Source organism: Myotis davidii, unplaced genomic scaffold (assembly GCF_000327345.1).
Source record: "Myotis davidii unplaced genomic scaffold, ASM32734v1 scaffold554, whole genome shotgun sequence".
Taxonomy (NCBI): Eukaryota; Metazoa; Chordata; class Mammalia; order Chiroptera; family Vespertilionidae; genus Myotis; species Myotis davidii.
In genome coordinates this window covers 945,118-956,747 of record NW_006285312.1, presented here as the reverse complement: position 1 = coordinate 956,747, position 11,630 = coordinate 945,118, and the positions used below count along the sequence as shown (strand labels likewise).

The following is an 11,630-nucleotide window of genomic DNA, read 5'->3' as shown; positions in this document are numbered from 1 at the left end:
GGAAAATATTTTTAAATTTTGTTTCTAGCCTCCACTGGCCTACAGTTTGCCATACTTTCCAAAAATATGACAAAAGAGGTGAGCCTTTTAGCAAGACAATAAAATAGCTGTATTCCAATTTCTTCAGATGCTGCAGATGTGAGTTTAAAATGTATCCCAATAGATAGTGGGATCTACTAATACTCCTTTCAATGTCCCTACCTATTAGTAAACCTCTGATTTATTTGATAGGGTTGTACTTAATATGTAATAGTTATTGCCTACGACTATTACATTTTAATAGATTTTAAATACATGAATTGCTTCTCTTTTACAGGCTATTGATGCTCTAAAGAAAATATATATGGAGTTTCCTCAACTATACAATACTAGTATGGTCTGCTCTTTCTTGCCAGAAGTTATCTATAAGGTAAAATTTAGGATATTTGTTGTACATAATATTATATTAGTTGGTGGTAATAATAGCAATGGGCCAAATAACTGTAAGACAGATGCCTGTTAAATTGAACTGAATCAGTTAAGAAACTCCTCTTTTAAGTTAACCAGAGAAATTCAGGAAGGGGAATGTACTCATATCCCATTTAAAAATACCATGATTCTGGCCAGGCTGGTGTGGCTCAGTGGGTGAGTGTCAACCTATGAACCAGGAGGTCATGGTTCAATTCTCAGTCAGGGTACATGCCCTGGTTGTGGGCTCGATCTCCAGTAGGGGGTATGCAGGAGGCAACCGATCTATTATTCTCTTTCATCACTGATGTTTCTATCTCTCCTCCCTCTTCTCTCTGAAATAAAAAATATATTAAAAATCCTGTGATTCCTTTTTAGCTCCTTTTTTTTATGTTTATAGGTTCATTCAGATTACTTTGGAAAACGTTCTCAGAACAGAAAGAATTGTGTAGCTCTACATCTCACTGAGTAACAGCAAAATATACCTGTTAAAAAATAGCTTTTAATTTCAGAGAATTTAAAGTATGCATAAAAGTAGATGGTAGTACAATGAGTTCCTCTAACCACGATCCGGTTTGTTTCATCCATATCCCCCCACTTGTTTCATCTGTACCCTCCTTGTTTTCCCCAGTGTTATTTTGAAATGTATCTGACATCATATCATTTCATCCATTAAAATTGCATTAAGTATCTTTTTTTTTTTAAATCACCTGAGGATATGTTTAGAGAGAGGAAATGAGAGAGAGAGAGAGAGAGAGAGAGAGAGAGAGAGAGAATCATAGATCTGTTGCCTCCCATATGTGCCCTGACTGGGAATCAAAACTGCAATCTTATGGTGTACGGGACACCATTCTAACCAGCTGAGCCACCTGGCCAAGGCACATTAAGTATCTTTAAAAAGCAATTCCTGCCGAAACCGGTTTGGCTCAGTGGATAGAGCATCGGCCTGCGGACTGAAAGGTCCCAGGTTCGATTCCGGTCAAGGGCATGTACCCGGGTTGTGGACACATTCCCAGTGGGAGATGTGCAGGAGGCAGCTGATCGATGTTTCTCTCTCATCGATGTTTCTAACTATCTCTCTCCCTTCCTCTCTGTAAAAAATCAATAAAAAATATATTTAAAAAAAATAAATAAAAAGCAATTCCTTTAAAAACACACAGCCACAGTACCATCATCTAAAATCGTTGGTAATAAGTCTATAAGATCAAATATGCACTCAGTGTTACATTTTCATTTGTCTCAGAAATAGCACAAATGGTTTTTTTTTTTACAAATTGCTAATTTGAAGTAGGAACCAACAAAAGACTGTCATAATTTTAAATCTTAAACTAGTAAATTCTTCCTCTCTCCCGCCTCATCCCCTAGCCCTTGTGATGTATTTATTGAAGAAACCAGGTTGTTTTGTAGAGTTTACCCAAGTCTGGATTTTGCTAATTATGCCATCACACAGTTCAACACTTTCTTCTCCTCTGTATATTTCCTGTAAATTGGTGATGAGAGCTAAAGGCTTGATCAAATTAGGTTCAGTTGTTCTTGGCAAGATAATTTCATAGGTTAGTTATTTTCCCATCAAAGGGCATATAATGGCTGGCTGACTCTTGTTAGCAGCTGCGATTGATGCCAATGGTCAGCTCTCTTACTTTATTAGGGGTTGGAAAATGTTAATATTTTAATTCTATAATTTCTTCATGTATTAGTTAGAATACTTCTATAAAAAGAAACCAATCTACTATTTAGTTGCCCAACAGGCAAATAAATGCTTAATCTTTCCCTTAATTTGCCAGTTTCCAAAATAATGAGTTGGTTCTGTAGCACTCTTTAACAGTGACCAACAGAGCATACATTTAAAATTTTATAGTAAGAGTGTAGCCAGTCCACATATAAACTGTCAATAAGATGAATAGGTCTCATAGGGCTTTCAAATATTTGGATCAGTGTTTCCCAAACTTACTTGGCCACAGAGGCTTTTAAAATGTATGCTGCAGGTCGGCCCTGGTGGCTCAGTGGACCTATGAACCACGAGGTCATGGTTTGATTCCTGGTCAAGGCACATGCCCGGATACCAGGCTTGATCCCCAGTAGGGGGTGTGCAGGAAGCAGCTGATGAATGATTCTCTTTTATCATTGATGTTTCTATCCTGCTCTTCCTCTCTGAAATCAATCAAAACATTAAAAAAAATTAAAATGTATGCTGTATTTTCCAGAGGAGCGTAGAACACAGACTTGAATAATTCCACCCATATCTCCCCATTTCTCCTTTGCCCTCTTCCTATCCCAACCCCACATTTTTCCTCTTTATTCTCTTCTCACGTACTTACCCTGCTTCCCCACCCACCACTCTTTTCAGCCTTTTTCTTAGAAAGGATCAAAAGCGAACCAGCCTAATTGAGTTCTAATTATCTTTGCCCAAAATTAAGATAATTGAGTTCTAATTATCTTTGCCCAAAATTTAAGTTGATATCCTGTTGAAAGTATTTTCTTGTGACATTATTAAACCTTGACCCCCAGATTATGATTTCTCTTTGAGATTATGATTTACTCATTTTAAAGATAGGATTGCAGTTTGTTTAGGATTGTAAAGGAATTGGTCTTATTGATACTTATATTAAACTAGAGTTCCAGTGCATGAATTCGTGCATGGGTGGGCTCCCTTGGCCTGGCCGGCTATTGAGGCCTATCGGGGGGCCGGCCGGCTGCGGGGAGGGGCCGCGGGTGGTTGTCTGGCTGGTCCCGCTCCCAGTTGTGTTGGGGGGCCCTATTGGAGGCAGGGCTGGCTGGGGGAAGGGGCTGCGGGAGGTTGGGGGCCTATCAGGGCCCGGATCGGGCCGATTGGCAGCTGCAGCGCGCTTCATAGCAACTAGTTGTTCCGGTCGTTCTGGTTGTTCCGCCGTTAGGGTCTCTGGGCTTTTATGTATATAGATGGTTTACTCTGTCACCTTATTTTCTCAAAGTGTTTATGATAGAGTACTTATTTAGTAGACATGGGGACAGGGTACTAAATCACTTTTCAGAATGAGAACAAAAGCTAAATTTAAATAAGAAGTGAGAGGTATTGGACTTATGATAATTATTATAGTTTCCAAAATTCCTTTTCAGATGAGACAAACTGACCAGAATGTAGTAACGGCGCTAACTCACAGACCTTGGATCCTTAGCCATATGGGAGATGGGAAACCACGCTATGATAACATGTGGAAACTGTCCACATTTGTGGTCTTAGACATTTTACTCGACTGGAGCATGCATAATGTCTTGTGGTACCTGTGTGGGATTTCAGCTTTCCTCGTACAGAAGGATTCTATATCCCCGTAAGTTGAACAGTATTTGATCTTCTGACACATTTCTTGAATGCTCTTCTTGGAAAGGAAGAGTAACAGTGGACAGCCTGGATAAGTTCCCACCCACAGAGCCCAATGTGCCTTTATTAAGTTGGAATGCCACTAGCTTCTTAGGTGGGAAGAGTTCAGGCATATTTTATTATTTCCAAAAACAAGTTGATCAGATATTCTTGGTTTTAAGTGTATTTTATAGAAAAAATAAATTTGTCAAACTGATGAGAAAGAAATTACATTTCCTTGTGATCGTCTCCTTTGAAAACCAATGTAGGATCCAGGTCAGACAGAACCACAGTGAAGATGTCCTGTGGGTGCCTAATTCATCTCTTCAGTCTTTCCTCCCACTCCCCGGTTCATCGCAGGCTCTGCTCCATTGTTTCCAAAACTTCTTGTTCCTTAACGTGCTGGCAATCTGTTTTTTAGCAGTTTTGTAGCTGTGTATTTCAGCTGATTATAATTTAGGTTTCATATTATTTCAGGTTTGTATGCATTTAATTCAGTAAATATTTGGTGTATGTCTACAGCAAGCATGTCAAACTCTTGTGGCCAGCCACGAGTTTGACATGCTTGGTCTACAGTATTGCAAGGTATTAAGAATCTGAAGATACTGTGGTAAAGAAACAAAGCCATGTTCTGTCCTCATGGAGTTTATAGTTAAGTGGAAAAGGAGATAGATGCTAATCAAATAAAAATTCAACAAATTACAGCTAAGATAAATGCTTTGTAGGTGAGAACAGTGTGCATGTATAATTTTACCTAGTCAGGGGAGTTGGGGAAAACAGCTAAAGGGTGAGTAGGAACTGAGGGGAGTGGTGTGGAGATCAAGTCAGAGGGAGAAACACATGCAAAAATGTTGTGGCAGCAAAGAATCTGGTTGTTTCAAGGAACTAAAAGAAAGTCGATATACTGCAGCACAGGAAAGAAAGGGGCAGTATGGTTTAAGACAGGGGTGGGCAAACTTTTTGACTCGAGGGCCACAATGGGTTCTTAAACTGGACTGGAGGGCCGGAACAAAAGCATGGATGGAGTGTTTGTGTGAACTAATATAAATTCAAAGTAAACATCATTACATAAAAGGGAACAGTCTTTTTTTTTTTTTTTTTTTTAGTTTTATTCATTTCAAACGGGGCCGTAGTTTGCCCATGGCTGGTTTAAGATGAGGCCAAAGAGACAGGTGGGACTAAGCTAGGAACGGCCTCTGTTATGACTTATTGGGAAGGGGTGGGATTTTTAGTAAGCCCCTGAAAAGTTTTAAGCTGTGACAGTGTGACAGCTGGCTTTGGAACATTTTCTCTGATTTCAGTACAGAGGCCAGTTAAGAGGCTTTCTGAGCACTGTGAGTACTCATTGAGTACCAGACTTAGTGACCAGCATAGATTCCTAGGCCAACTGGTCATTGTTCTAACAGATTCGTTTTTTCCTCTTTCTCCAGGAACTACTTAAAGAAGTGGTCCGCTAAAGGCATTCAGGTGGTTGGTTGGACTATTAATACTTTTGATGAAAAAAGTTACTATGAATCCTATCTTGATTCCAGCTATATCACCGACAGCATGTTGGAAGACTGCCCACCTCACTACTAGACTTTTCCCCCAGGGAGGAAGCCATGGCTACAGAGATTGCCTGCTGGCCTCATGCAGGGATCCTGAAAAACCCTTTGTGCTAGCCCAAGCCATGGGGAATCGGGTGGCCCGCAGAAGCAGTAGTCGGTAATGGCATTTTAACCTTGGACCAAAGCAAAGCCTGGTGTTGCCACCGTGCTCCATGGAATGCCTGAGTTCAACACCCATTGCTCTTGAAAATCTGGGTCTGCAAAAAAAAGGCACAATAGCCCCTGCCCAGACCTCGCTGAGGCACACACCAAGGCCCGGTGAGGATAGGCACAGATTGAGCTGTGCAATGCGGGAGTACAAATGCAAATGCATGGGATATGCATGATCACTCAAACTTGACATTTTAAAATTTGACACACATGTAATTTATTTAAAATATTTGTATTTGGCTACATTATCAATGTACTGTAGTCATCAAACTTGTGACCATACTAATAATAAAATCATTAAAAAGAGCATGAAGGGAAAACTGCTTATCAAGCATCAAATCCTAGGACATAAGGAATTTAGGGAAGCTGCTATCAGCAATCCAGTGACGGGGGCAACAGCTTCAGTGTGACGCAAATGTCAGGGAAGTCTTGACACCAGCCTGAGGGATTGTTTGTGGTATAAGAACTATAGACCACTAGGGGGCAGAGTTTCACCCTTACAGGCTACTCTACAACAGATGATCGGAGACACTATTCAAGGACATCTAGGCTTATCCTCATTTTAAGTGAGAAAACTAAAACGTGTGAAAGGGAAGGGTCTTATTCAAAAATGACACCACTGGTGATGTAGCAGAGCCTGATCTTATGATAGTTAAGAAAATTTTTTTTTACTATTTGCCAGGAACTTTAGTGGTTTTTAACACATTATCTTAATTAAATCTCACAAAAATCTTAGAGGTATTGGCTTTTTGAGGAAACTGAGGCACTGCAAAATTAGTTACTTAAGGTCTCAAATTTCTTGGTGCAGTTGGGATTCAAATCTAGGTTGGTCTGACTCAGAGCTCTTGCTTTTAACCCCCTGCCTGCCTTTATACAGCTCTCTATTCCCAGTTCCTTCCCACACGAGCTACTGGAGGGTCTTATTGTGAACTTAAATAGCAATATTTAAAATAAAGTTGAGACTTTAAAAGATTGCAAAGCTTTCTTTCTCCTCTAGGCCCCTCTTCCCCCTACCTAACAGCCCCATCTATAGCCTTGATCGCAGGCCTCACATCTTAGTCATGACTTCGCTCCTGAGTCCAGTGGGTCACCAGCCTCGCACGCGCGGCAGGCCATTGGTCCACGCAGCCAGGTGGCAGTGAGAAGCAAATGGATTTTTGCTATAGTTGGTGTTGGCAGGAGCATGTAGGTGGGGTTTGGGATAATTTTCCATTTATAAAATTTTCCTTGAATTTTAAGATTATAAGATAAAGATTTATTCAATAAATGGAGCAGATACCTAAACTGCATGTATTTCTGTGTCACATTATGACAAGTGATGAGAACCATTCAAAATTTCTGTGGCCCGAATTCCTCCTGTGACTTATATTCAGAGATGCATACCGACAGGACAGGGAAGGAATGCCTTTAGGGGCAGTAAAGTGAACATCCCTCTTGTGTGAAGACCTTTTGAAAGCCAGTTTACTGTCTTGACTTTTGTCCCAAATCCATTTTGCTCTTGACTGTGCCATACCCAATTAAGGATTTAGAGCCTGTGCTAAAGTGGCTTGGGCCTTGAAGAATGGAGAATTTGGATGAAGATGTTAATAAGTATTACTGTTGCCTGCCCAGTGTGGCTCTGGTTGAGCGTTGACCTATGAACCAGGAGCTCAAGGTTTGATACCTGGTCAGGGCTCATGCCCCGGTTTCGGGCTTGATCCCCAGTAGGGGGTGTGCAGGAGGCAGCCAATCAATGATTCTCATTGTTGATGTTTCTATTCTCTCCCTCTCTGAAACTATATATATATCTACTATTAAGTACTTACTTGAAAGGCTTGGTATTGGGTTAAAAACAGGATTTGGGATCAGAGAAAGGTAAATCTGATTTCCTGATCAGCACCTTGCCAGCTGTATGACCTTGGACTAGTTACTAATTCATCTGTAAAATAAGGGCAGTAGTAGTACCACCTCAGAGGGTGGTTGTGATTAAACAAAAGTGCATGTAAAAGGCTTGTTAATAACATTTACTGACGCTACCATGTGCAAGACACTATTTCAAATGTTTTCCATGTATTTACTTTGCAACAACACCATGAGGTAGTTACCATAATATGCTAAAGGACACCAAAGCACAGGGAAATTAAGTAGCTTGTCTACAGTCACACAACAGTAATAGGATAAGGACTCAAGCACAGGTGATATAATTCCAGAGCCCACACCCTAAAGCCCTGCTGTTCATGGCTGGTCCATACCTGTAGCAATGCCTGTATATGTTCAATAAATGTTGAAGGAGTGAATTAGAGGATATCAGTGGAAACTTCCTTGAGGAAGCTAGAGATACACATACAGTAAGATGAAAATTTGGGAGTTTAGACAAATGATTCAGATTCAGCAGTATCGAGGAGCCATCCAAAATCCCAATCGATAGCTTTCTTTCTAAGAACATCAATACAGATAAAAATCACATCTGTTCATTGGACTGCACCTCTGCTCTCAGGATTCTGGAGACCTAACATCGAAGGGCTACCTCAAAAGGCTTAAAAAATCCACTACTTACTTGATTAAACAATACTCATTTTCTTATTTGGAGACTGGCGTCTACAATCCTGTTTTGACAAGAATTTTACCAAGACATAAATATTCTATTTTTATTAGATGCAAATTTCTAAATAAAATTACACCTACCACTATCTAAAGTGGAAACGGTGCTTGAACAGAACAGTAAACCACAGCCTTGAGGACAGGAAGGGTGTGAATTAATGAACATCCAAACATCCACTCAAACCTTTAGCATGGAGTGACAGTTATGGTTTGGTGAGGTTATTCGATTTATCAAAAATGCTGAAGATCGATGACCTTGTGTGCTCTATGATTAAACTTTATGCTCAAAATCTATGTGCCAAACGCCAAGTATTAAGAAGAGGCTAGGCACGGTGGATGCTGTCCTTTGAGACATTTATTCAACCTCAGCTATGGGGGAACTTGTTAAAAACGCAAATTCTCAGAGCCCATCCCAGAACTAAAACTCTGGGTGGGGCTCAGGATTCGTTTTAAACCTCCAGGCAGTTCTGATACATGCACAAATCTGAGAACCACTGAGCTAGAGAAAACCTGAAGTCCTCGATTCTGCCACTGGCTAGCTAGGAGACCTTAGGCGAATCACTTACCTGTGCATGCCCAAGTTTTCATCACCTGTCAAATGGAGGTCATGATATTTGCACTAACTGTCTTACAGCCCTAATGTTATGAGGTTCAAATGATAGAAGTGGGAGTGTTTTTGAAAAATGTCCCTAAGAGTGCAGATAAAATAAGAAAAAAAATGTGGGGATGCCCTAGCGTACTGCTCAGGGTGTGGTCCTCAGACCCTTCCTTCCCAGCCTCCCAAATTAGAATCTGCTTTACAACAAGAGCCCTGGCGATTAAAGTGGGAAAGGCACCGAGTGGAGAGTAACAGCACACAGGTGTAAGGCACTGGTATCAGCTGCAGCCATGAGCAAAGCAGAGGGCCCTCTGCTCCACACTGAGCTCCTCTCAATGGTCTGTCTGGCAGTTAATCAGACATGGAAATGTTTTGATTTGGACAAGTGAGGGGAAATTCTGTGAGGTGCTATCATATTAGAGACAGTTCCTATGAGTGAGCTGAATTCTTACCATCTGTCCTCAATTCAAAGGTTATAAAAAAATATGCCAGTCTGTGCTATTTTATTTTTTTATATTTATAATTTTTTTAATTGAATTTTTACAGAGACGAAGGGAGAGGATAGAGAGTTAGAAACATCGATCAGCTGCCTCCTGCACACCCCCTACTGGGGATGTGCCTGCAACAAAGGTACAGGCCCTTGACTGGAATTAAACCCGGGACCCTTCAGTCCATAGGCCGATGCTCCATCCACTGAGCTAAACCAATTAGGGCTAGTCTGTGCTATTTTAGCCACTCCTTTTATAATTGAACTTTACACAAAAGCATCTCATAGCCTCCTAAGAAATGAACTGGGCCATTCACTGAGACCGCTTGAAGGATCAGATTAAATATATATATATATTTAAAACTGCCAGCTTTCAAGGGATGGTTGGAAAGCATGTTACTTTTATCATTTTGAACTAATTAAAATAAGGGCGGGAAGAGGAGAATGGGGAATGTCCCCTGAAGATTTTGATGCGATATTATGAACTCACCTTTTGTATGTTTAATAAGTGCCTCCAGTGTCTTTTATGGTCAGGCAAGTTTGGGAAGGACTACTCTAGATCCTAGCTCAGTAGTCCTCAGTCCTGGCTTTCTACTAAAACCATTTGGGGAGCTTGAAAGAAAAAATATGGATGCCTGCTCTAGTTGGTCTAGAGTGGGGCCTGGGCCTGGCTGTTGTCCAACAGCTCCCTGTGTGATTCTGGGGCCAGCCAGCACTGGGAACCCTGATGCCTAAAGAGAGGCTGTGATGGGACGGGGAGAGCTGGCCTCTGTTATGGTCTGAACTGTTATTGTCGACCCAAATTTCCTATGCTGGAGTCTGAACACCCGGTGCCTCAGAATGTAACCATATTTGGAGATCTGGCCTTTACACAGGTGAATAAATTAAAAGGAAGCCATAAAGGTGAGCCCTATGCCAATTGCCTGCTGTTCTTATAAGAAGAGAAAATCTGAACACTGAAAGGTACACCGGAATCTGCACACACGGAGGAAAAACACCGTGTGAGGACACAGCAAGAATGTGGCCGTCCGCAAACCAAGGAGACAGGACTCAGAAGGAAACCAAAACTGTGGATACCAACACTTTGATCTTGGACGTCTAGCCTCCAGAACTGTGAGAAAATAAATCTGTGTTGTTTAAGCCACCTAACACATGATATTTGGTTATGGCAGCCCCAGGAAATTAATACACCCCCATATCAAGACTAAATGTAAAAAGCATCCTCACATCCACATGTGTGTGTGAAACCTGCAGACTCAATCTTTCTATTGTGTTTACATCTCCAGGGAAGCAGGCTTTACACAAGTGGGGACAAGAGATGGAGGTGAATGGAGATAGAAACCTTTAGCATGTAGTCAGTCAGCAAAAATACTTTCAGAGGGAGTTTACCTTTTGACGTATAAGCCAGAAAAACACAAACAGCATTAAGATGATACAGAGCTGGGGGGGCGGAAATCACTTCAAATACCAATTCCACTGACCCGAGACAAGTTGTATCCCAATTGTCCCATAGGCTTCTCCTGCACAGCATCTATACAATTATAATAATTATTAAGTTCCTATCTGAATTAACTTGCTAGGCATCTGAGGGGAGAGAGACTGTGTCTTAACTTGTTCACCACTTGGCACATATTTGTGAAATGAACAAACACTACTTGCAACCAAAAGAAATTAACTCAGTTGATACAATGAATTAATGAATAACTAAGTGAATGAAAAAGTGAATCCATGATTGAACACTGATTGTATGTTTGTGTTTCAAATGTATCTGAAATGTTTTTTAAATTCAGTTCCAATTAGATTTCATGACAGTGATGAGTCAAGTAATTTGGTAATTGCACCTTTCTGCTGGACCTTTCAATTTTAAGTATAGTCACAGGTCTTGTGAATCACTTGGCAAATCTGCAGAAAGAATACTATATGTGTATGCATATGTATATATACACACACATATATATTTATTTATCCCCCACAGAAACATATACATACATACATATATATATTCCACACATACCACTGGTCTCATGTTTGGTCCAACATAAGACTTTGATGGTCACATATAAAACCTCATAGGTCAGAGTCCTGTCCACACCCACACCCCCGTCCAACCCCAAAGACTCATGTACTTCATATGCAACAGAGTTCATAGATGAGACCCCTGTTTGTATTTCACTTTTGGAATATTTTTAGTTCAAAGTCATGAACAAATGCAGGTCCTACAATTGAGGAGGCATCACACTCCTGACAGAGGACCACGTTTTTATTCAGGCTGTACCACTTGTCTGAGCACCACTTTCCAAACCTTTGCCAGGTCTGGGAGGTCTGGGGGGAGAGAATTCTAAGGACCAATAACTCATATGCACATCTCTTAACGATAAAATACATCATTCCCAGGTTATCTTTTCCAAGGTTTCTGTGAACTAG

At 40.8% G+C, this 11,630-nt stretch overlaps 1 protein-coding gene across 1 annotated transcript in view; it reads left to right on the top strand.

Moving 5' to 3' along the window:
- Positions 1–6,514, top strand: part of GDE1 (glycerophosphodiester phosphodiesterase 1) — a 14,435-nt gene extending 7,921 nt beyond the window's left edge. The window contains exons 4-6 of the mRNA XM_006756080.2: positions 317–409; positions 3,544–3,755; positions 5,215–6,514. Coding sequence (XP_006756143.1) covers positions 317–409; positions 3,544–3,755; positions 5,215–5,362 — 453 coding nt within the window. The 3' untranslated portion in view covers positions 5,363–6,514. The remainder of the gene's footprint in view (positions 1–316; positions 410–3,543; positions 3,756–5,214) is intronic.
- The last annotated feature ends 5,116 nt before the right edge of the window (positions 6,515–11,630 follow it).